Source organism: Brachypodium distachyon, chromosome 1 (assembly GCF_000005505.3).
Source record: "Brachypodium distachyon strain Bd21 chromosome 1, Brachypodium_distachyon_v3.0, whole genome shotgun sequence".
Taxonomy (NCBI): Eukaryota; Viridiplantae; Streptophyta; class Magnoliopsida; order Poales; family Poaceae; genus Brachypodium; species Brachypodium distachyon.
The window spans coordinates 2,105,804-2,127,444 of record NC_016131.3 but is presented as its reverse complement, the minus strand read 5'-3'; the positions used below and the strand labels follow the sequence as shown (position 1 = coordinate 2,127,444).

Sequence of the window (21,641 nt, the reverse complement as noted above, 5' to 3'; positions counted from 1 at the left end):
CATCATTGGTATGGTTAATGAAATGTCAATACGAAATATGGGAATGTCGTGAACGCAAAATATATCTGCACACGTCTTTAAGCAATGCTTGATTGCTATTGATAACCCGTGGATGCCCACATATGCTGGACAAAACCGCGTCGAGTCACACACACGTCGGGCTCGTTGGCAATTGGCAGCACAAGAAACGCGCCCGGCATGGATGTCTTGGACCGCGGCCTCCACCTCACATTCATCTTATTCTGCCTGCCCCATTCTCCTCCGTTCTCTTTCCGTGCCCTCATTCCCTTTCCTATGTCCTCTTCCTCCTCTCACACTTAGGGCATCTCCAACGGTCCACAGAAACTAGTGAGGCGACACATCAGCAATAGATGACGTGAAAGAAAAATCTAAGCAAAAGGTGACGGTGAAGATGGTATGGATTGTTCTCCAGGCTCCGTCCTCGTCTTGGTGCTGGCGTCACACGACTTCCTTTTCAGGAATACTAAATTGCATGCACTGTTCTACCCCTGTGTTTTGCAACCGTCCAATGCATTTGTTGCTGAGTAGGGCATCGAACTCTTCCTGCATGGCTGCATGCATAGCTTGGCGCCATGCAATAGGGATCACGTAGAGCAGCGCGAACGACGTGGTTGCAGCACAGTTGAGGTTGCATGGACTCTGGCTGCGGCAGGAGAGGCAGCTGGAGAAAAGTCTGCCGCGGCAGGTCACTAATCAACGAGAACATTAAGACCGGTTGTTGATTTCAGCAATTAGAAGGTAGGGATTGCATTTTGTTTTACTCAGAGCTAATTGAGCGGTTCTCCAATTCATTCAACATTTTGTTTGGCAGTCTACACGTCTTTCAGTATATATTGTCTTATAAGGAAAAAAGAAAAGTAGAATTCCTTGTATCTACCAATATGTGTTTATCTTTCTGCATGCATCAACGAACAGCAGAATAGCAAGATTCAATTCTCCATGTATCCCAAGATGCAATGGCCATTTTTTTAAAAATTTATATGCAGTTTGAGAACAGCGCATATTCAAATTTGATAGCAGAATGGGTATAGGAAAAAAAATGCAATTCAGAACAAATTGATACACGATGGGTTTATAGGAAAATAATGTTCAAAAAAATTACGCAAAAAATGGAGTTTTGACACGAGACCAAATCAACGACCCCAAGTAAGGCACAATGTGTATAGGAAGAAAAAATGCAAGTCAGAACATATTTAAAATTGATACACGATGGGTTTCCCATCCAAAAATGTGGATATATACTCACGTTGTAACATCGCTTTCCCTCCTTGTAATGAATTATATATATGCAGCTGAGAACAACATTTTCAGAATTGATAACACAATCGGTATAGGTAGAAAAAATGCAATTCAGAACATATTTAAAATTGATACACGATGGGTTTATAGGAAAATAATGTTCAGAAAAGCACGGTACAGCTCGCCATTTTGCCCGTCCTGTATTACGAAACTTTGTACAAATATGACTACATCTGGGGTCCTTTTTGTAATATTGTCCGGCAGCTTAAAAAACACCAGGCAGTGGATAGGATAAGGCGACGAGCCATTAGGCGCGTGAGACGACGAAGCCAAGTGAAGAGCGCGCGAGTGATTGAGCCATGCTAGCCTCGCCGGCGCTCGCCGGCGCCCACTCCATCCCGGCGTTCATGTCAGGCAACCTAGGCGTCCGCATGCCGGCCATTTCCGCGCTCCCGCACTCGCCGGCGCGGCGGTCCACCCTGGTCGTCGTCGCCAAGGCCAAGGTGTCCACGCCCCAGGCCGACCGCATCGCCCGCCATGTCCGCCTCCGCAAGAAGGTAGACATCCGCTGTTTCCTCGTCCATACGGCAATGCGCGTGCCGCGATTTGATTATAAGCGGGCGCGTGCTTATTGCGTGAAGTTCACAGGGGAATGCCATGCCGTTAACGTGTTTGACGAAATGTGTTTCTGTTGCGGCAGTTGCTTACGTCTTTAGCTGCTGAACATATGCAAGTGTATGATTTAGCACTTAATCTTTCGTTAATGCATTTAGTTTACCATACAAGTTTGTTCCATGGTTAGTTTTACAGAGAAGTGTGTGTATCGACAACTGCCATTGCAAACAGGCAGAGTCAAGGGCTTGAATGTAGCTAGGGCATCTTTAATAGGCCGTATCACTTGTATCTAATTCTATGACAGCTCTGATTCTTGGTGAGGTTTGTGGGGTGGGGGAGATAGGGTTAACTCGTATCTTGCATGAGATGCAATCTATCATCTAGTCATTTAAACTGAGTGTTTTAGATTCAAGAAGATGTGAATCGGAAAACTTAGCACAAATACAAGAAAACAGGGAGTTCAGTGGGTGATGAATTGTGATGTTTTTTTTCGTGGTAAAAGTTTATGTTATATGTGTATTGGAGTAGTTCTATCTAGTGCTGTTTCTAAATGAGTTGGAGGAACTTCAGATATGAGTTTAAGACATACCATTGTGTATGCTCTTATGGGAATTAGGTGCTTGTGTCTGCTGATATACTGATGCGCGTGAGAAGGTATTAGGTACTGAACGGTCATTCTGCAACTTAAAAATGGGAGTAAGTCTGATGGGCGATCAGCAATGTCACAATAACACAGCTTCAATGCCACACTGATGGAGTCCAATTCATACGATGTGATGTCTTGAGTATTCCTTCTTGTTAGTTCCCATGAGCTAGCAAACAAAAAAAAATGTGAATACATAAGGGTGCATAACTTTTTCCGTGGGTTCTGCATTTAGACTGTGTATGCCTAATTGCCTATGCTATTGTCCATTGAAGCATGCCTTTAGGTCATCATGCATAATTCCTTTCAGGTCAGTGGCACCACAGAGAGGCCAAGACTCAGTGTTTTCCGCTCAAACAAGCATTTATATGCTCAGGTGATCGATGATACAAAGTCATGCACTGTAGCTTCAGCTTCAACAATGCACAAATCTCTCTCAAAGGACCTTGAGTACTCCGCTGGGCCAACAACTGTAAGTTGGTTTTGAGTTACACATGTCTTTTCCTATCATGTTAAACTGATATCATCCCAAAATTATATAAATGATTGATTGACTTGCTTTGTTGTTCTATGATCCTTGTTCTATAAAATTGAACTTTATTAGTACTGTATTCAATTTAACTAGCAGCTTTGTTGGAGAGGAAACTGGTTTCGATAAGGACTTACTACGAAACTAAACTTCTATTAATACTCTCCTTTCTCCAATATTAGTTTTCTTTTACAATTGAATTATCACTGTGATTCTAATATATTCCAAGGAATGGCCGTTCAGTTAAACAAGCAGGGATTTTTGAGGGATTTCGACACTACACTTGTCTCTCTGACCCCTATTTTTTATGTGGTGACGCAACTCATAGATCATAAATTAGACTTTTGTACGAGATGACTGTATAATTGCGAGTATTGTGATATTTTCTCAATCAACCAAGTGGCCCTCAATTTAATTCAATGAGCCAAAAAACTTGACTCAGTGAGATCAGTGGAACCATAGACAAGGAGATCAGTAGCTTTTAGATAGACTAAAGTTGAAACTTGGATAATCTATGGGAACGTTGTACTGATGTATCTCTGAAGTCTGAACAATATTGTAGATAACTCTGTTCTGCTTCTGCATATGCAAAATGGAAGCTGTTACAAATATACAGTTATTTTTGCTAATTTAAGACTTCTAGCTTGGCCTGATAGCACCTGCTTCTGAGCTCTACTTATAACATCAGTGCTCTCTATTAATCAGTGGAGCCCCACAATTCATTCTTACAAAAATGTTGAATCAGTCTATTTGTAATTCAGATTAAAACGAAGACACCAAAACATGCTTCTGCAGTTGTTTCTTGCTGAAAGGCAATGCTTAGTTTCTGATGAAAGTTCAATGCTGTGATACTTGGTTTCCAGGAAGTGGCACAAAAGATTGGTGAAGTGATTGCAAAGTCCTGCTTGGAGAAAGGAATCACCAAAGTTGTTTTTGATCGAGGAGGTTTCCTCTACCACGGCCGTATAAAAGCTCTGGCTGATGCCGCTAGAGAGAACGGGCTTGAATTCTGAATCTTCTGAATGTTTGTTGATATTTCCAGGATCGGCTGTAATATTCTCCTTCTCCCCCCCTCCTGCTGAACGAAGTTCTTTTTGTAGTCATTTGAGTTGCTCTGCAGACATGTCACTCTGTAATTTCACCTGATCTTTGTATCAGTGTCGACTCAACCTCGCAAATGGAAGATCTATTTTGTGTTGTGTTAATTCTCTTCAGCCTTCTGAAACCAGCACTAGCAAATAGGGACATCCAATCATGATTGCAGCAGTACGTGATTGTGAAGTTCCAGGGCAATACACTGACAGCTCAATTTGGAACAGAAGATACTCAATGTTGTCACCATGGGATACGCCTGACTGCTGAGTATAAACGTGCTGATTGCACGGATGCACCATCTGCTATAAATGAAGGCAACATCAATCTGCTTGTCTCAAAATTATGTCTTCTGCTTCTTGCTCTTTTCTTCTCCGTCAGTGTCGAATCATATCAGGAGCAGGTCATGGTGGTATCTTTCTTAATAATGGCTATGCATTTGTGCGAAAAGGATTGCTATAAATTTCATGCTATTTTTCCGTCTGAAAATATTTCCTTTGAGTTTTTCCCTAACTTGAAACATTTTCTCGAAGTCGCAGTGTGTTGATAGATCAGAAAATGGGTGCACCGACCGCAAGATATGCCACAAATGCGTACAAATACCTCGTGCAGAATAGAATTTACTCGTATTTAGAAAACAAGTTCGAAACAAGTCGATCGGCTGGAGAAACGGTCGTTTTTGCATTAAGTTCATTGCATGATACGCTGGTTAATTTCATTTTGTTTGCTGGTGACGTCTCTTTCAGCTCGATTCGTCATAATTTCCTTTAGATCGAGTTGCTGTTGGATTGGATGAACACAACTACACAAGAAGGATCTCGAGGCAGCGCTGCTACTTTGCGTGGTTCAATTCATATGCCGTACTACGGTACTAGTATATGCCGTTGATTAAATTCCACCTGCTTCTGAAGCTCTCGTATATGCCGGAGAGAGTTTCATTTCCGTTTCTCAAAGTTCTTCCTATTTGGCAAACTCCTATTCTGTCGATAGAGACAGTTCACCCCAGATAAAGATCTCCCAGAAATAAGATTTAAGATAAGAGGATTTTGTTCAGAGTGAGACGTATCTGAGGTGTCCAGAGGTATGTGCTCCGACACGAGCGGCCCAGGTAAAAACAGACCGGATACGTGTCCTGAAAAACCATCCGTGCATGGACAGCTCTGAGCCTCTGACGATCGACAAGGTTGACACGATCCTTATTTCCTTAATTATAATTAGCTCGCCCTGAATAGCATCTTCCCGGCGCCCATGACGACGAGCTTGGCAGCAGGCAAGTCGTGTCCGGAACGAACAGTGCTGCCTTGGACAATCTGAAGAATGCATGGAAGATAGAACAAGAACAAGTTAGTACTAACCAATTGAGTTGGCTAGTCGTCTAAGTTTGGGGAGCAGTGTAGGCCGGGTCGGTTGACATCCATCGAACTGCACGAGTACACACGTAGGTGGCGTCTTGCTTCCATCACATTTACCTGAGCTGTTTTCAAGGATCTCTGCAGATGGCGAGCCTGAAAGCGACCAAATTGAAGACTTGGCTACTGTAATGCCAAATTAATTTTGCCAATGCTGCTTTTGGCTGTGGAATATATTCGTGCAGAAGAAGCCTGTTTGACTTCTTTTACCACGTCCGTCCGCTGTCGAGTAAACGTAACGAGATGGTAAGTATCTTTAAGTACTTTTTTCGCAGAAATTTCAACGTGGCGGACATTAATTCGACGGTAAGTCCCATCTCGAAAAACATTGCAGCGATTGCTAATCACGCTTCGATGATCGTCGATCGATGTAAACTGCTTACCACACCAGTTAAACAAACGAATTCCTTTTCGCAAAAAGAAAAAACGAATTCCTTTTCAGAGACTCTTGGTAAAACGATTAATTAGTGAGTAGAAGACATCCTTTAGACATCATTATCAAGAGAAGTGTCCAATTTTGGCTTCGTCTACAAGGCTTGGTCAGTTTGGATGGTTCCCGAGAGTAGCATCTCCCATATGATGTGCCGGCAATATTACATATCCTGTTTCTCTATCTGTAAACAAGAATCCAAACTCAAAAAAGAAGAAGAAGAGGAGAAGATGTGCCGGCTTGACGCGGCGGTCCATTAATCGTACACGTAATCGCAATTGCACTATGAGGTGCCAGCCGTGATGATCGTCGTCTTATTTATCTTTCCTCCACACAAGCAAATTTCAAACAAGAGTCGGTTAAGGCCTATCCTTTGCGGATGCCTAAGGGGCTGTTTGGTTTGAACTCATAATAACTTTGCCAAAAATTTGGTTGATGATTTTTTTCCCATAAATTGGCCAACTTTGACCAAAATAATGAACTAAAATTGGTATTGGAGCTTTGGCTTGCCAAATAGTTGGCTCTCATTCAAATAAGAACCAAATCTTGATCAAAGATCAAAAATTTGGTAGAAATACATAAATTCCTAGAACTACCTCGTCAGGTTTCTAAATCCTAGAGTCAAACGTTCCAATTGCTCTTGTACACACGTCTAGCTGCAAACTGAAGTTGAAATTGAAATGCACTTTGGTGGCCAGCCATGCTAGCTGCAAGTTTTAGTTAGTCTGAAATGGGCGTACGTTATTAAGTGGCAGCACACGTGTCTGATCTAGGCCGTTACAACACGATGCAAAAAAAAAGCAAATAAATTTCTCATCAAACTTGTTTTTTCAGATCATCTCGTCAGAAAATAAAATAAAAATCCGCGTTGGGTTTCTTTCAAAATTCAAAACATATAATATACGAACTGAAATGAAATTAAGATGCACTTACAAACTGAAGTTAAAAGGTGCAGTGCACCTTCTCGACCAGTCTCTCCTTCCTTCTTTCCCCTCTATCTCTCTCCGTCGACAGTTTTTTGCGGTTACGTGACAGGACTAGCCAGCTATACGATATACTACTGCTGCTACTATGTGTGTTGTGCAGAATCGATCTCGACCTTTCCGACCGCGTGCCGGCCGACCAAGTGCGTGCGTGCGTCCCTGTCGATCGATCCTGGCGGCAGCTGCTTTGCAGTAGCAGTAAGAAACGGAACGGAACGTTTGGAAATTGCACGTCGAAATTAGGAGGGCTAGCTCCAACTCAGCTCTTCCCGGCTCCGAACGAAGAACACATTTGCCGGGGCTTGACGCTGTCCATTAATTAGACACGTAATCGCGGCTACATGATGAGGGGTCGTGTCGGCGGTCACGATCGATCATCCATTGCGCGCCAAATCGCCGGTCACAAAACGTGTGGTTCTTCACACCATGCAAAAATAAAAATAAAAAGAATTCTCAAACTTTTTTCTGTGGATCATCTGATTGAAAAAAAGGAAAAAAAAAGTCCTCGTGAGGTCTATAAATCTTAAGAGTCAACGTCCAACTGCGGCTCCTCCACACGTTTCTCGAGTCGAAATGCGCTTACAAACTGAAGCTAAAATGCATTTTGGTGTGGCCATGCTAGCTAGCTAGCTGTATGTTTTGTCTCAAGTTCATTTCATTGGCGTACGTATTTTAAGTGGAAATGGACGAGTTTCTTTTTACGGCAAAAAGGGGCTGTCGTCGAGCCCGCACGTGTGTACGTATCCGACCGTACGTGGCAGGCACACACGTGTGCGGCTACGTGTCAATGGTCGAGCCACCTCGGCCGCCATGTGTACGTGACACCCGCAGAGCGCACCTTCTGGATCGATCTTGTTTTCTTAGGCTGCTCGACAGTTTTCTTGCAGTAACGTACGTGACGGCACTAGGCAGCTATGATACGTGGAATCTTTGACCTTTCCGTAGAAACGGAACGTCTCCAATTTCCCCTTGGTACGCATCGACGGCTATGCCAGGCCACGCGTCCAAAATTAGAAACGCTCCAACTCAGCTTCCCGGCCCCACGTGCCGGCGCATTGTGTCTCTGTGCAATTCGATCAGAACAATGCAGCACAGTGCTCTGCTCTGCATTAGGCTGCTCACTCATTCACGCCCAATGTTGTAAGCCAGAGTAGCACGACCAGAGTATTCTTCATCCAGAGCTCAATTATCTTGGCTACAAGGGGCCCTGGTTTCAGTTGAGATATATTCAAATACAGCAGTCCCTTTCACGGATGGAATGGGTGGATCGATGAATGCGTGTCATGCGCGCTTGCTGTGTGTTTTGTACACGTACGAAGCTGTGGTGCATGTTCTAGGCGTCCGTCCGGCGGCCGGCGGCTCCTCTATTAAGCGCTTCGCTCGCCCAGGCCTCGCGCCCAGGAATTCCATCAGTTCATCCATTCCCCTGCAACATCAACCTGCCTGCAAGTCTCGCGCTCGATCTAGCTAACGTAAGGGGATGACGATGACGTGCGGCAGCGTCGTCGTGTTCTGCCTCTTGTTATTCGTGGCCGTGACTCGTGGTGCCGAAGACGGCATGGTGCGCGTGGACGGGACGCGGTTCGTGGTAGGCCAAGGAGATAGCAAGAGAGCGGTGTACCTGAGCGGGTTCAACGCGTACTGGCTGATGATGGTGGCGTCGGAGCCGGCGCGGAGGGGCAAGGTGACCGCGGCGTTCCGGCAGGCCGCGGCGCACGGGCTCAACCTGGCCAGGACATGGGCCTTCAGCGACGGCGGCGACCGGCCCCTGCAGTCCTCCCCCGGCGTCTACGACGAGGCCATGTTCCAGGTACTCGGATTCTCGACGCATGCTGGCATCAATTCTGTGCTTCGTGCTTGCCGCTTAACGTAGTAGGAGCAGACAAATAACAAGTTGGTTGTTGTTGGATTTTCTGGCAGGGCCTGGACTTCGTGATCGCCGAGGCTAAGCGGCATGGGATCTACCTCCTCCTCTGCCTCACCAACAACTTCGACGACTTCGGCGGCAAGCGCCAGTACGTCCAATGGGCCAACGCCGCCTCAGGCGCCGGCAACCTCACCTCCGCCGACGACTTCTTCAACTCCACCATCACCAAGGACTACTACAAGAACCACGTCAAGGTACAATACATGCTACTACGTTATAACGAAAACACACATGTTTCATTTTCCATGATCTGAAAGAAAGCTTTATCTACGTGGCACGCAGAGGGTGGTGACGAGGGTGAACATGGTGACGGGGGTGCCATACAAGGACGACGCGACCATCTTCGGCTGGGAGCTCATGAACGAGCCCCGTTGCTACGCCGACCCAACAGGCGCCATGGTGCAAGCCTGGGTGGAAGAGATGGCGCCGTACGTCAAGTCCATCGACGGCGGGCAGCACCTGGTGACGGCCGGCCTCGAGGGCTTCTACGGCGACGGCGCGCACGAGAGCAAGGAGCTGAACCCGTGGGGCATCTACTACGGGACAAACTACGTGGCCACCCACAGCGCCCCCGGGATCGACTTCGCCACCATCCACCTCTACCCGGACGTCTGGCTCTGGGGCTCCACGGCGGCCCGGCAGGCCGAGTTCTTCCGCAACTGGACCGCGGCCCACGTCCGCGACACGGAGATCCACCTCCGCAAGCCGCTGCTCGTCACCGAGTACGGCAAGTTCCTCTGGGAGGACGACGACGAAGCGGCTGCCAACGGGACGCAGCGGAGGGATTATTTTCTTGGGATGGTTCTTGATGCGATCTATGCGTCGGCGTCGGAGGGTGGGCCGCTTGTCGGAGGCGCGTTCTGGCAGCTGCTGATTGATGATGATGGGATGGATGGGCTTAGGGATGGGTATGAGATCATATTCCCTGAGGACGCCCGGGCTGCTGGCATCATCAGTAACCACTCTCGGCAGCTGGCCGAGCTCGATGGGAAGTTTGATGATGGCGTTCGCCGGAGGAGGAGAAGGAGCTCGCCGAGGAAGATTGGCAGTACTTCTGGTGGCAGCTGGGACGGCGGCAGTGATATCCATCCCCATGTCCAAAGACTGCCGACTCGTTTCGTCTCCTTGTTCAAAGACATTTCTTCCCTGTTCGGTACCGTCTAGACAAAAGTGTATAGCTAGGTTCAGTTTCAGGTTGTAGTTGTACAAACTGGTGATCATTTTTGTGTGCGTGCCTTTCTTCTCCAAAAGGTTTAGTTACCTGTTAATTAACAGACTAGCTATGTGCAGTGCAAGTGTAACTAGCAGAAGAAGTACTCGGGTGGAAAGTAGAGGTCGGTCAGGATGATTGGTCAGAGTATAAAATACTGTCTTCTTCTTGTATATATACGCTGAATGTTTTGGTGAGGAAATACTGAAAACAGTTTCCATGGGCCATGTGAAAGGTCGTCCCATCTTTCTGACATAAATACAGTTCCACTTTGGACTGGCTAAATTTAGGACGGCAACCATGCATCAGAGGAGGAATACAAATAGCGACATTGACTGTTGCTCTTATAGTTTTAAGGATGCTGTCGGGCCTCCGTCCCATTATACCGTCTCTTGTGGTTTGATCTCTTCTGTTTGGGGGGACAACAGAGAGCAACCAGCAAGATCATGTACTAATATACGTACTAGCCATATAATAACGTGAGCAGTCGCCAGTCGAGATGAACCGGCAGTTCTTATATATGCCGGCGCCCACGCAGAGGAGGGGGAGCATTTGTTGATGGCCTTTTTTTTCTGATTCTTCTTCCTCGGTGGACGAAGAACGGGGGACGGGAACGACAAATGCCGGCCTGGGCGGCTGGGCTTCGTGTGGTGTCGCGTTCGGTTTGGGTTAAGACGTCTGGGCAAGTGGAAGCCCAAAGAAAGATGGGCCTTTCTAACAACCAAAATGGCTTGATTTTTTTTTTGAGAGTAAAATGGCTTGATAAGGAGGGGGGAAATGAGAGAGGACAAAACGACTGGATGGGCTGGTGCAGGCCCATAAGGAGCTGTCGATTTTGAAGATGCACTGGGCTAGCTTTTGATTCTGGGCTGAAACGTATCCAATAACGCAAACTCTGTATTCGTAACGGCACAGGGTACATTTCGTACGTACGTAGGTACATGCACCTTCCAAGTACTCCCTCCGTCCCAGACTTTTTATTAGACGTATCTTTAAACATAAATACATTTATATTTGAATAAATTTGAATTACTTAATATGACACGGAGAGAGTATAAAATAGAGACCACGTTGCGAGATTGAATTCAGTACTCACCGGTGAACCGACCGGCCTATAAATAACAAGCAAGTGAATTAAGCTAGAGCGTGTCACAAGCTCTGCCAACAATTGTACTGAGCTAATTAACGAATTAAGTCCAGAGCTCCATGGATCACTAACCTCACCGGCTATATTTGTCGTCGGGGCAAGCTGATCGAGGGGTGTGAGAGAGAAAAACGGTGGGGTTGTAAGCTAGCTCGAAGAAACAGCCGTACGTACATACTGCCCACATGTGTGAGAGACACACGTGTGGCCGGTGTGAGTTAACCTTGACATACTCTCTAATCTCTATTATCTCCCCTTAATTTTTCTTCCCCCCTCCGGCCGAGCATCTTGGTCATCTAGCTCCTCCCTAGCTAGCTTCTCGTTGTCATGCATGCATCGCCGAATGATCGATCGATGAGATCGGTGTTGGAAATAATGGCGCCGGCCGGTGGCGGCGGCGTCCGGCGGGAGGAAGCAGATGAGGAGGCGGGGGCGTACGTGCCGATAAGGTCGACGTCGGAAGGGGTGTGGCAGGGCGACGACCCGCTGCGGCACTCGCTGCCGCTCCTCCTCCTGCAGATCTGCCTCGTCGTCGTCGTCACCCGCAGCCTCGCCTTCGCCCTCCGCCCGCTCCGACAGCCCCGCGTCATCGCCGAGATCATCGTAAGAAAATACCACCGTTCTTGCATTCACTCGCCGTGATTAACTTCGTAAATAGGCTAATTTCAATTTTATTCTCTCGACATCAATTCGTCTCACTGCTCCGCGGTAACAAGCCCGATCAAAAAAAAAATCTCACTGCTCCGCGGCATGCAATTTGTTTTGCTTGTTGCTCGCATCGCATTGCATCAGCATGCGTACGTAGGCGATTTATTTGTGAACGATTATAATATACGAGCATTTGCGTGCTTGAGGAGATGCCATGTATAGTTTGATTAATTAGGATAATTAATTAAGCATGCTGCTTACCTGCCTAGCCTGAATGATCATTTGCAGTTCCATTAGACCATGGTGCAAATATCTATTGAAGCGTCAGTGTTGCTGCTAATTATTAATGATCATCTGCATCTGCTTGGAGTATATCACTTTAATTAACACTGTTTTTAAAGTAAAAGTTTGCATATTCTTGGTTCATTTTAGTTTGTACGTACTATGTTGACACCTGTTTTCTCCTACCAATTGAAAAGACAGTACAACTGCCAAGTTGGTCAAACAAGAAAAAAACTTTGCACATTCTTGTTGTCCCCCCCTGTTTTTCCTCTATTGCTAATTTTTGTGCGGAGTAATCAGAAAATCTCAGCGAGGAAGGAAAATCTCTCTGATCACTGATTCATTCTGGTACGCTACTGCAGCAGCAATAGAAGTTTATTCGAAGTAGTTCAGCTTTGGACCCTAAAAAATTCTTCCGGGTTTCTAGCTACAAACTGAAGGCACTAATTGCCTCTCTAGCTCCCCTGCCCATACTTAGCCATCTTCTAATTTTGTCTTTGCCTACTTCTGGAGCACCAGTAATCGAGTTCGGAACAGTAGTACTTTACATTATTGATTAATTAATTAAGAAGCCAAATGCACTACTAGCAGTACTCCAAATAGAAGTTTAAACTTTTACATGTTTTTGTATTTGAGAGAGGAATTTATATATCTACATAGCTACTTTAAAATCAACTCAGTGTTTTTTGATGTTGTTGTCTTTGTCTACTCAAGCTTATTTCACTTACTGACATGAGCTGACATTTAGACCCATCAAAGTAGATTTTCATGGTCAGGGTGTTACGGAGTACTAGCATCGAACTAGTGCCATCACTTATTTGCCAGAAAGAAAAAGAGACAGTAAGGATCAGTCATATCACTTGATTGCATCAAAATTCATGTACTGCTTCTCTAGCAAAGGTCGTGTACCACAATGATTTTATACTTCATTTCCTTTGATTCTAGCTAGCAGTTCAAGCTTGGAATGTTGATTTTACTGTTGCTGCTGTCCCTGAGGTCACATTAATTTGCGGTTCAATGGCGAAATGCAGGGCGGCATGCTCCTGGGGCCGTCGGCGCTTGGGCGGAGCAAAATGTTCCTGGACAATGTGTTCCCCAGGGAGAGCCTGACGGTGCTGGACACGCTCGCCAACATCGGGCTGCTCTTCTTCCTGTTCCTGGTGGGCCTGGAGCTGGACCCGGCCTCGCTGAAGCGCACGGGCCGCAGCGCCCTGGCCATCGCCGTGGCCGGCATCTCGCTTCCCTTCTCCCTCGGCGTGGGCTCCTCTCTCGTGCTCCGCGACGCCGTGGCCCCGGACGCCCCGCGCGGCCCCTTCATCGTCTTCATGGGCGTCGCGCTCTCCATCACCGCGTTCCCCGTCCTCGCCCGCATCCTCGCCGAGCTCAAGCTCCTCACCACCGAGCTCGGCCGCATGGCCATGTCGGCGGCCGCCGTGAACGACGTCACGGCATGGATCCTGCTGGCGCTCGCCATCGCGCTCTCGGGCTCCGGCTCGCCGCTCGCGTCCGTCTACGTGCTCCTCTCCGGCGCCGCCTTCGTCGCCGCCGCCGTCCTGCTCGTCCGGCCGTTGCTCGTGCACATGGCGCGCCGCTCCCCGGACGGCGAGCCGGTGAAGGAGTCCTTCGTGTGCGCGGCCATGACCATCGTCCTCGCGGCCGGGCTCACCACGGACACCATCGGCATCCACGCGCTGTTCGGCGCGTTCGTCATCGGCGTGCTCGTCCCCAAGGAAGGCGCCTTCGCGGGCGCGCTGACGGAGAAGATTGAGGACCTGGTGTCTTCTCTACTGCTGCCGCTCTACTTCGTGTCGAGCGGGCTCAAGACGAACGTGGGCACAATCTCGGGGGCGAAATCCTGGGGGCTCCTGCTGCTGGTGATCACGACGGCCTGCGTGGGCAAGATCGGCGGCACGGTGCTGACGTCGCTGCTGATGCGGGTGCCGGTGCGGGAGGCGGTGGCGCTGGGTCTGATGATGAACACCAAGGGGCTCGTGGAGCTCATCGTGCTCAATATCGGCCGCGACCGCAAGGTGCTCAACGAGGAGGCCTTCGCCATCCTCGTGCTCATGGCGCTCGTCACAACATTCCTCACCACGCCCGCCGTCACCGCCGTGTACAAGCCGGCGCGCAGGCAGGCGTGCTACACGCACCGCACCGTGGAGCGGGACGACGCCGATGCCGACAGCGAGTTGCGCGTGCTGGCGTGCTTCCATGCCAGCCGCGGCATCCCCACGCTGATCAACCTGGTGGAGGCGTCCAGGGGAACCAGGCGGAGCAAGCTCACCATGTACGCCATGCACCTGGTGGAGCTCTCGGAGCGGTCGTCCGCCATCTCCATGGTGCAGCGCGCGCGCCGGAACGGGCTGCCGTTCTCGAGCCGGGGGAAGCAGGGCGGCGGCGGCGGCGGCGAAGTGGTGCAGGTGGCGTTCGAGGCGTTCCAGCGGCTGAGCGCCGTGAAGGTGAAGCCGATGACGGCCATCTCGGACCTGGCGACGATCCACGAGGACATCGTGGCGTCGGCGGTCCACAAGCGGGCCGCGCTCATCGTGCTCCCGTTCCACAAGATGCTGTCCCACGACGGCACGGCGCTGGAGCCCCTGGACCGGGCGTACCACCACGTGAACGTGCGGGTGCTCCGCAAGGCGCCGTGCTCCGTGGCGGTGCTCGTGGACCGGGCGCTGGGCGGCATGGCGCAGGTCTCGGCCCCGGAAGTCTCCTACTCCGTGCTGCTGCTCTTCTTCGGCGGGCCAGACGACCGCGAGGCGCTCGCGTACGCGTCGCGCATGGCAGAGCACCCGGGCATCGCGCTCACCGTGGCGCGCTTCACGGGTTCTACGGCGCCGGGGGATCATGACAAGCCCGCGGCCGCTGCCGCGGCAGAGGTCGTGCCCATGGACGAGGAGGCGATTCGGAAGTACGTCGTGGTGTCCGGCTCCGTGAGGTACGAGGAGGTGGCGGCGGAGGGGAGGCAGGAGGTGGCGGCGGCGATCAAGGCGATGGGGAGAGGGAAGAACCTGGTGGTGACGGGGCGGTCGGCAAGGGCGGCGCCGGTGCTGGTGGAGAAGAGCGACTGCCCCGAGCTGGGGCCCGTCGGGAGTTACCTGGCCACGGCGGAGTTCTCGGCCACGGCGTCCGTGCTCGTGGTGCAGCGGTATGACCGGAGGAGCGACCCGACGTGTGACTCGCCGGGGGAGGAAGTGCTGGAGGACGCCGTGGTGGGCGCGCCGATGCCGTCCCCGGCGTACACGCCCACTAGGGCGCCCGCGGTGGCTGCGCCCATGCCGTCCCCGGCGTCCCCGGCGTGCTGATGAAATTAGTGAGCAGCTAACCTCAGCTAGATGTATGTACCCGATCTCGACTGATCCCTGTACGTAGATAAGATGTAAATCATTATTTTGTGAACTTGTAATCGGAATATTTGAACCGTCGGATTATTCCTGTTTCTTCCTTCTTTCTCCGTCATCTTTTTCCTCTGCTCAGCTCGACTCCAGCGGCGGTGATCTGTACGTGGCCGGTGAAAGGCTGAAAGCCACATAGCTGTCTACTATGGGCTTCTTTTGAGCGAAAGACGCCGTAATCCGAAATGTACATATGGGCTTTTGTACGTGTGCAATGACCGCTCGCGGGACATTTCGGTCGAGCACAACAAGCCCAGATACGGTCATCTTTACTTTTCGAAGCGATGCGTTCGGTACGGCCCATGGGCTAGTTACGAGCTCAAGCCCATGGGCCGTACCGAACGCATAGCTTGTTCGGGGCAATCGGTGTTTGTAGAGAGGAAAAAACGTGCTAGAAGTAATTTGGTCCCCGTGAATGAAACCCATGAGTCGCTGGCTGAAGAACGCACGCAGGGAGGGAAATTCCATCGATAACGCTGCAAAGAGACCGGCCGCCAATGGATCACCATAGGTGACAGTTTGCGGTTAATTTGATTTCACCAGTTTACACTTTACACTAGAAGGGCCGGTGATGAATTGCTAGCACGGAGAGGAGAGGAGTGGAGTGGAGGAATCACAGCAACTTGGTCGATCGATTGATTCTTGGGAGCCCAAAAGACAAGACAAGTGTACAGGAAGAGGAAACGATCGAGCAGAGCAGACACGTTTGCCTGAGTTCCTGTCCGAACATACTGCAACGGAACATCAGCCTCAAAGTACGTCTTTACAAGTGGTAGCTCACCTCAAAGTGAGTTCTGTCTCAGGCTGATCAATTTCAAATTAAGCCCACACAGACAGAGAGGCTGTTTCCTCTTTCGTTCGTTCTTTCTTTCTTGCATGCCCAGCCCAGCTTTAATTCGTGTTCAAACTTTATCTCTCTGAAGTTAGCTAACTTCCACGGATCAACCTGAGTGCCATGGCAACCAGGTAGCTCAGCGCTTCCAAACTAAAGCACTCGGGCGAAACGGATCAAAAGGAACAAACGTCGGCGTCATGCATGCATTCATGCTCAATGTTTCCGGCCGTGTATGGCACCACAGTCAATGAGTCAAGTCCACAAATCGTGTCATGATCACGAATATATCGGATTAAGCGGATATATCACATGCATGCAGATGCAGATGCAGCGCAGGCATCCATGCAGGAGGACCATCCATCTCACTCTCAATTTCTTCTCACAGTACTAACATGCAGGTGTCGACGACGATGATGGCCACTGCTGCTGCTGCTTTAATATGATACGGTTGCAATCCGACGTGATTAAACCGGCGTTTGGTCTCCTTGATTTGGCGTATGGGGTGGGGCAATCATCAACTGACAGTGACTGAACCCAGTGACCCTGGAGTGGCAGCATACGTAGCATACTTACACTAGCACTCCACTAATTAAGTAGACGCGTTTTTCTTTTCAAAGTGCTTGAATTTGCAATCCCAGTACAATTTTTTGCTCCATTAGCTTTGTTAAAAGTGCTTGAATTTGTAATAGTACAAACTTGTTAGTACTCCACTTGAAAGATTGCCTCTCTAGTATTAGCATTTTTTTTTCTCTGACAGTGGTGAGGGCGCATCGATGTAGTATCAAACTGCACTTCTGCGTCAGTTTTAATCCATGGAGTAACATCGTGGAATTATTTTATCTCCACCGTGGCCGGTAGTACATTGGTGCCGGACAGACACTGCTTGATCATAAAGTCGTTTTCAGTTTTCACGCAGCTAGCAATGGCACCAGCTGACAGACAATCTTCAGACTTGTACCCGAGAAACCAATTATGGCGATGGGATGTTCGTTCTTCCTTTGTTCGTGGAGGAAGGAGTCAGAGCACGTACAGCCTCAGACAGGGCTCCTATCCTGATTTGGGGATTTGAGGCCAAAAAACTTGGTCCGAGACTCTAAACAAGTCCCAAAATTTTGAAAGGCCCCCAAATTAGTCCTAGAGGCCTCAGCCCCATGGGCCAAGTAGGGGCTCCCGATTCCCCTCCCGTTGCTCTCTTTTCTGGCGTGAAAATTTCCCGCGAGCCCGCGTCCTCCCGCCCGTACAGATCCCCGCCGCCGCTCTCGACGATTCCCGCCACCGCCAGTGTCCCAGCCTCCCCTGTCGCCGGCGCCTGCTTCCCCGCCTCCCCTGTCGCCAATCTCGCCCCCCTGCCGCCGTTCGTGCCGCTGCCGTCGCGAATCGAGGCCGCACGAGGCACGCCATGTCGTCTGCGATTCCGCCGCCCTCCTCTGTCGCCGACGCCGCCGCTTACCATGCCCAGCCACTACCGCCTTCTAGTGGAGCTCCGCACGCTCCGCTACCACCGCAGCACCCGACGACCAAGAAGAGGAAGCCGCGGCCACGGGGACCCTCCGCAGGCATCGTAGGCACAAAGAAGGGGCGCGGCAACCCTGCGGTGGCTCTCATCTCGGGCTCGTCTGCCGTCCCCGCTGCCGACATGCTGCCGTCGCGCAGCCACCCACCACCATTCTCATCTCCTCCGGCGGCGCAGTTCTTCACTGCAGGGGCAGAAGAGGAAAGGTAAGTTCTTTCTTCTTTTTTTCTTTTCCAATTTGTGATGAGACAAATGCAAAATGGTAGATGATTTTGGGAATGGGATTGATGGTTCTCATATCATATTGATGGTTCTTCACCGCTATGTGATTGATGGTTCTCATATGTGTGGTTATGATGTTGGGAATGGAATGGTAGAAGAATGGAAAATGATAAGTTCTTCACTGCTGTGTGCTTGATGGTTCTCATATTGTGGTGATAGATGAGATTGATGCTGTTTTTTTTTGGCAAATATGGTAGATGATGTTGTATGATAGATGAGATAAATAGATAGATGTTGTTTGCAAGATATACCATGCTAGAATCATAATTGTGATTTATTGCAGTGGGTTGACTGCTACACATGTTGGGAATGAGTCATATATGCAAATGATGGATGATGATATCGATGCAGAGGACATTACATTGTCTCAACCTAATGGCAAAGTACATGCAAAGAGGTCTGGCAATTACACTCAGCAAGAGGACATTCAGCTTTGCAAGTCATGGCAGAGCATTAGCATGGATCCTATTATTGGGATGAGCAGCCGGGGAGAGCATATTGGAAGAGGATTGCGGACCATTACCATGAAAACCGTGACTTTGAGTCTGACAGGAATGCAAACTCTTGAGCATCGTTGGAGCGCCCTACAGAAGCATTGCATGAAGTTTCAAACATGCTTTGAGCAAGTTGAGCGTAGGCATCCAAGTGGCGTACCTTACAAGGAGCATGTAAGTTCACTTCCAGACCAATTGTACAAATTATTTACACTTGTTTTTTTCAGAGTAACACAATGTTGTATTTCATCTGTAATGCAGCTTATTGAAAGCCAAGAGTTGTATAATTCCACCAACCACAATAGGTCATTTCAATATGTCCATTGTTGGATCCAAGTTAGGAACAATGAGAAGTTTCAATCACTTGGTGTCACCAAGAAGAGCAAGTCATCAAGTCCATCTGAAGGTGAATAACATGGAAATGATAGGAGCAGTAGTCCAACTCCTGATTCAAAACAGAAAAGACCAATAGAGAGGAAGCAAGCAAAGGAGAAAGAAAAGGACAAGGCAAAGAATGAGAGTGAATCTGGACTTTACAAGCAAGCAATTAAAGATTTGGTTCATGTGAAGGAGAGGGAAGAGAAGTTCAAAGAAGAGAGGTGGAGGGAGACCAAGAGCATGCAAGAGCGCAAATCTCAATTGAGGAGCGAAGGTTGATGTGGGAGCAAAGAGCAGAAGGTCATGTTTTGTGATGTCAACGCATTGGAGGCGGATGTGAAGACATATGTGTTGGCAATGAGAGCGAAAATAGCAAATGCAAAGTTGGTTGAGCTCAATACAAGCTTTGGAGGTAGGAGTGCAAGCTTTGGTGGTGATGGTGGAGTCTTGGGAGGTGACTTCGGAGGTGGTGCTGGAGGCTTTGCAGGTGACTTCGGAGGTGCTACCTTCGGAGATGGCTTTGGTGGCAACGGGAGTTTTGGAGGGGCAGATGGCAATGGTGGCGACATGAGTCAGAATTTATTTTGATATTGTTGTGTTGCATGAACTTTTTATGTATTCCATGATTTTACTTTCGATGTGACGCAAAAACTATGTCTGAAATGTTGCATGACATTTGGGTTGAGCTACGTTGAAAGAGTTAATATTTATATGCTATATGTGTTGACATAATAGAGAAATAAATTTGAGGGTTGTGAAATAGGGGCTCCTGATGGAGCAAATAGCAGTTTTTGAGCCTCTACTTACGAGGGCTGGCCCCTATTTACAAATTTAGGGGTCCTGTTTAGGTGCTATTGCTGGACATGCTCTTAAACATATGCATCATCATCATCGGAAATAGCATCTCCGGAAATTGCCATCAGAAGTCAGAACCTTCTTTCAAATGTGTTCCGAACCCAACGATCAAAGCTCGGAATTTTACGCCTGCACAGGTCGAGAAAACCGGCCAAGATTCCGTTTTGTCTTGCGAGAAAGTAAGAGGTCATCATCATGGAAAAGGGAAGAAGGAGGCAATGCAAATGCAAAACCAACGGCATCCTCCTCTTTTGCTTCTCTGCATCTGCCTTTTGACCGGGACATGCACTTGAAATAAAGCTGGGACACCGCGGTGTGGCTCACCTCACCTCACCCACTTCAAGACTGACTGCAATCTTTTTAGACTTGGTCCCTGACTGACTCACTGGCTCACTGGATGGCTGCAAAAAGACACCACACATCTTTCACATCCTCATCTTGTGTGCATGAATGATTGGCACAGGATTACCAGAAAAAATATTGGTAGTTATTAGTAGAACTACTATTTTTATATGGAGTAGTACTTGAAAAAGAAGTGTGGTTTTGGCTGAATTGAATGCATGATTCTTCAGCTAGGAACGAGAGCTTGGACATCAAACGCCCCCCAAGAACAGAGGAACAGAGATGATTTATTTTTCTTTCTTTTCGAGAGAGATTGGTTCGGCAAAATACACAGATCATCCATTCAATTCAGAGTAATAAATATCAAAAGAACGCAAAAAACATGAACATGATTAATCAATCCCCTAAGTAACAGGAGCCCTGTTCATCCTCTCTAGTCAAGCAACGACGAACTCCTCAATCCATGGAGTAGAGTAGAAACCACTGCTAGCATTCACCGGCTAATTCTTTACCACGTAGTTAAGCTGAATTAACTTAGTTCGCCTTGTCTCAGAGACTCAGACAGACGCCAATCTAAGAAGCCAACAAGCGGTGCCGCGTTGGCTCACTATGCACGCCGCTCACCCGCGATCGGCTACCAGAAGCAGACGGACGCGGCGGGCTTGGAGGGCTTCCCGGCGCGGGGGAGGCGGCCGTAGCGGAAGCCGCCGAGGGAGTGGGACCGACGGCGGCGGAGCGTGGCCCAGGCGAAGCAGAGGCGGAGGCGCGCGCGGAGGCGGCGGAGCCCCGTGGCGGCGGCGCGGCGGAGGCGGCGCGCCCCGGCCCAGACGACGCGGCGGGTGCGCGCGCGCGGCGAGAGGTCGGCGTCCCGGGAGAAGTGGTAGCTCCGGAGGAACAGCTGCCGCCGCTCCACCTGACGCTCCCACCGCGCCATGTACTCCACGTACGGCCACGCCGCGGGCGCCGCCGTAGACATCGTTGTCATCTTCTCCGACGCCGGCAAAGGCGCCGCCAAACGCACTGACATGGGCGATTGGGCGAAGGGCCGCTCCTTGGCTGGATTACTCTGCCCGGGTAACTCTGTTTCTCGGCGCAAGATGCAGCTAGGAAAGAAAACGCACGCAGGCGCAGCTACGGGTGTAGGAGAATTAAGCGCGAGCGTGAAGAGGAAGAGCGGCGGTTGGCGTCGGGGATTCTGAGGCTGGTTGTGGCGAAGCGGAGAATTTATAGGGTAAGCTGCGGCGGCGGCTGGAGGAGGAAGAGCAGAGCAGGCTGCGCTGCTTGTTGCTTGGAGAGGAGAGGAAGAGGAAAGGGGCGATGGTTGGAGTGGGAGGCGGAGGGTGGGCGGCTTTTATGCTAACCTTGGACGTTT

The 21,641-nt window shown here is 49.4% G+C and overlaps 4 protein-coding genes across 4 annotated transcripts; 3 read left to right on the top strand and 1 right to left on the bottom strand.

Moving 5' to 3' along the window:
* The first annotated feature begins 1,544 nt into the window (after window positions 1–1,544).
* On the top strand, window positions 1,545–4,252 carry LOC100822205 (50S ribosomal protein L18, chloroplastic). Its single transcript, XM_003563309.4, has 3 exons — window positions 1,545–1,817; window positions 2,829–2,990; window positions 3,911–4,252. The coding sequence occupies exons 1-3, from the start codon at window positions 1,620–1,622 to the stop codon at window positions 4,058–4,060; spliced, it is 510 nt and encodes a 169-aa protein (XP_003563357.1). The 5' UTR covers window positions 1,545–1,619; the 3' UTR covers window positions 4,061–4,252.
* A 3,852-nt stretch (window positions 4,253–8,104) lies between these two features.
* LOC100831892 (mannan endo-1,4-beta-mannosidase 3) lies at window positions 8,105–10,325 on the top strand. Its single transcript, XM_010229124.3, has 3 exons — window positions 8,105–8,771; window positions 8,882–9,082; window positions 9,171–10,325. The coding sequence occupies exons 1-3, from the start codon at window positions 8,442–8,444 to the stop codon at window positions 10,050–10,052; spliced, it is 1,413 nt and encodes a 470-aa protein (XP_010227426.1). The 5' UTR covers window positions 8,105–8,441; the 3' UTR covers window positions 10,053–10,325.
* Window positions 10,326–12,944: 2,619 nt separating this feature from the next.
* Window positions 12,945–15,504, top strand: LOC104581499 (cation/H(+) antiporter 19). Its single transcript, XM_010229119.2, has one exon. The coding sequence runs from the start codon at window positions 13,198–13,200 to the stop codon at window positions 15,478–15,480; it is 2,283 nt and encodes a 760-aa protein (XP_010227421.1). The 5' UTR covers window positions 12,945–13,197; the 3' UTR covers window positions 15,481–15,504.
* A 5,009-nt stretch (window positions 15,505–20,513) lies between these two features.
* On the bottom strand, window positions 20,514–21,641 carry LOC100831283. Its single transcript, XM_014896456.2, has 2 exons — window positions 21,375–21,641; window positions 20,514–21,337 (listed from the first exon to the last, which is right to left on the bottom strand). The coding sequence occupies exon 2, from the start codon at window positions 21,294–21,296 to the stop codon at window positions 20,904–20,906; it is 393 nt and encodes a 130-aa protein (XP_014751942.1). The 5' UTR covers window positions 21,297–21,337; window positions 21,375–21,641; the 3' UTR covers window positions 20,514–20,903.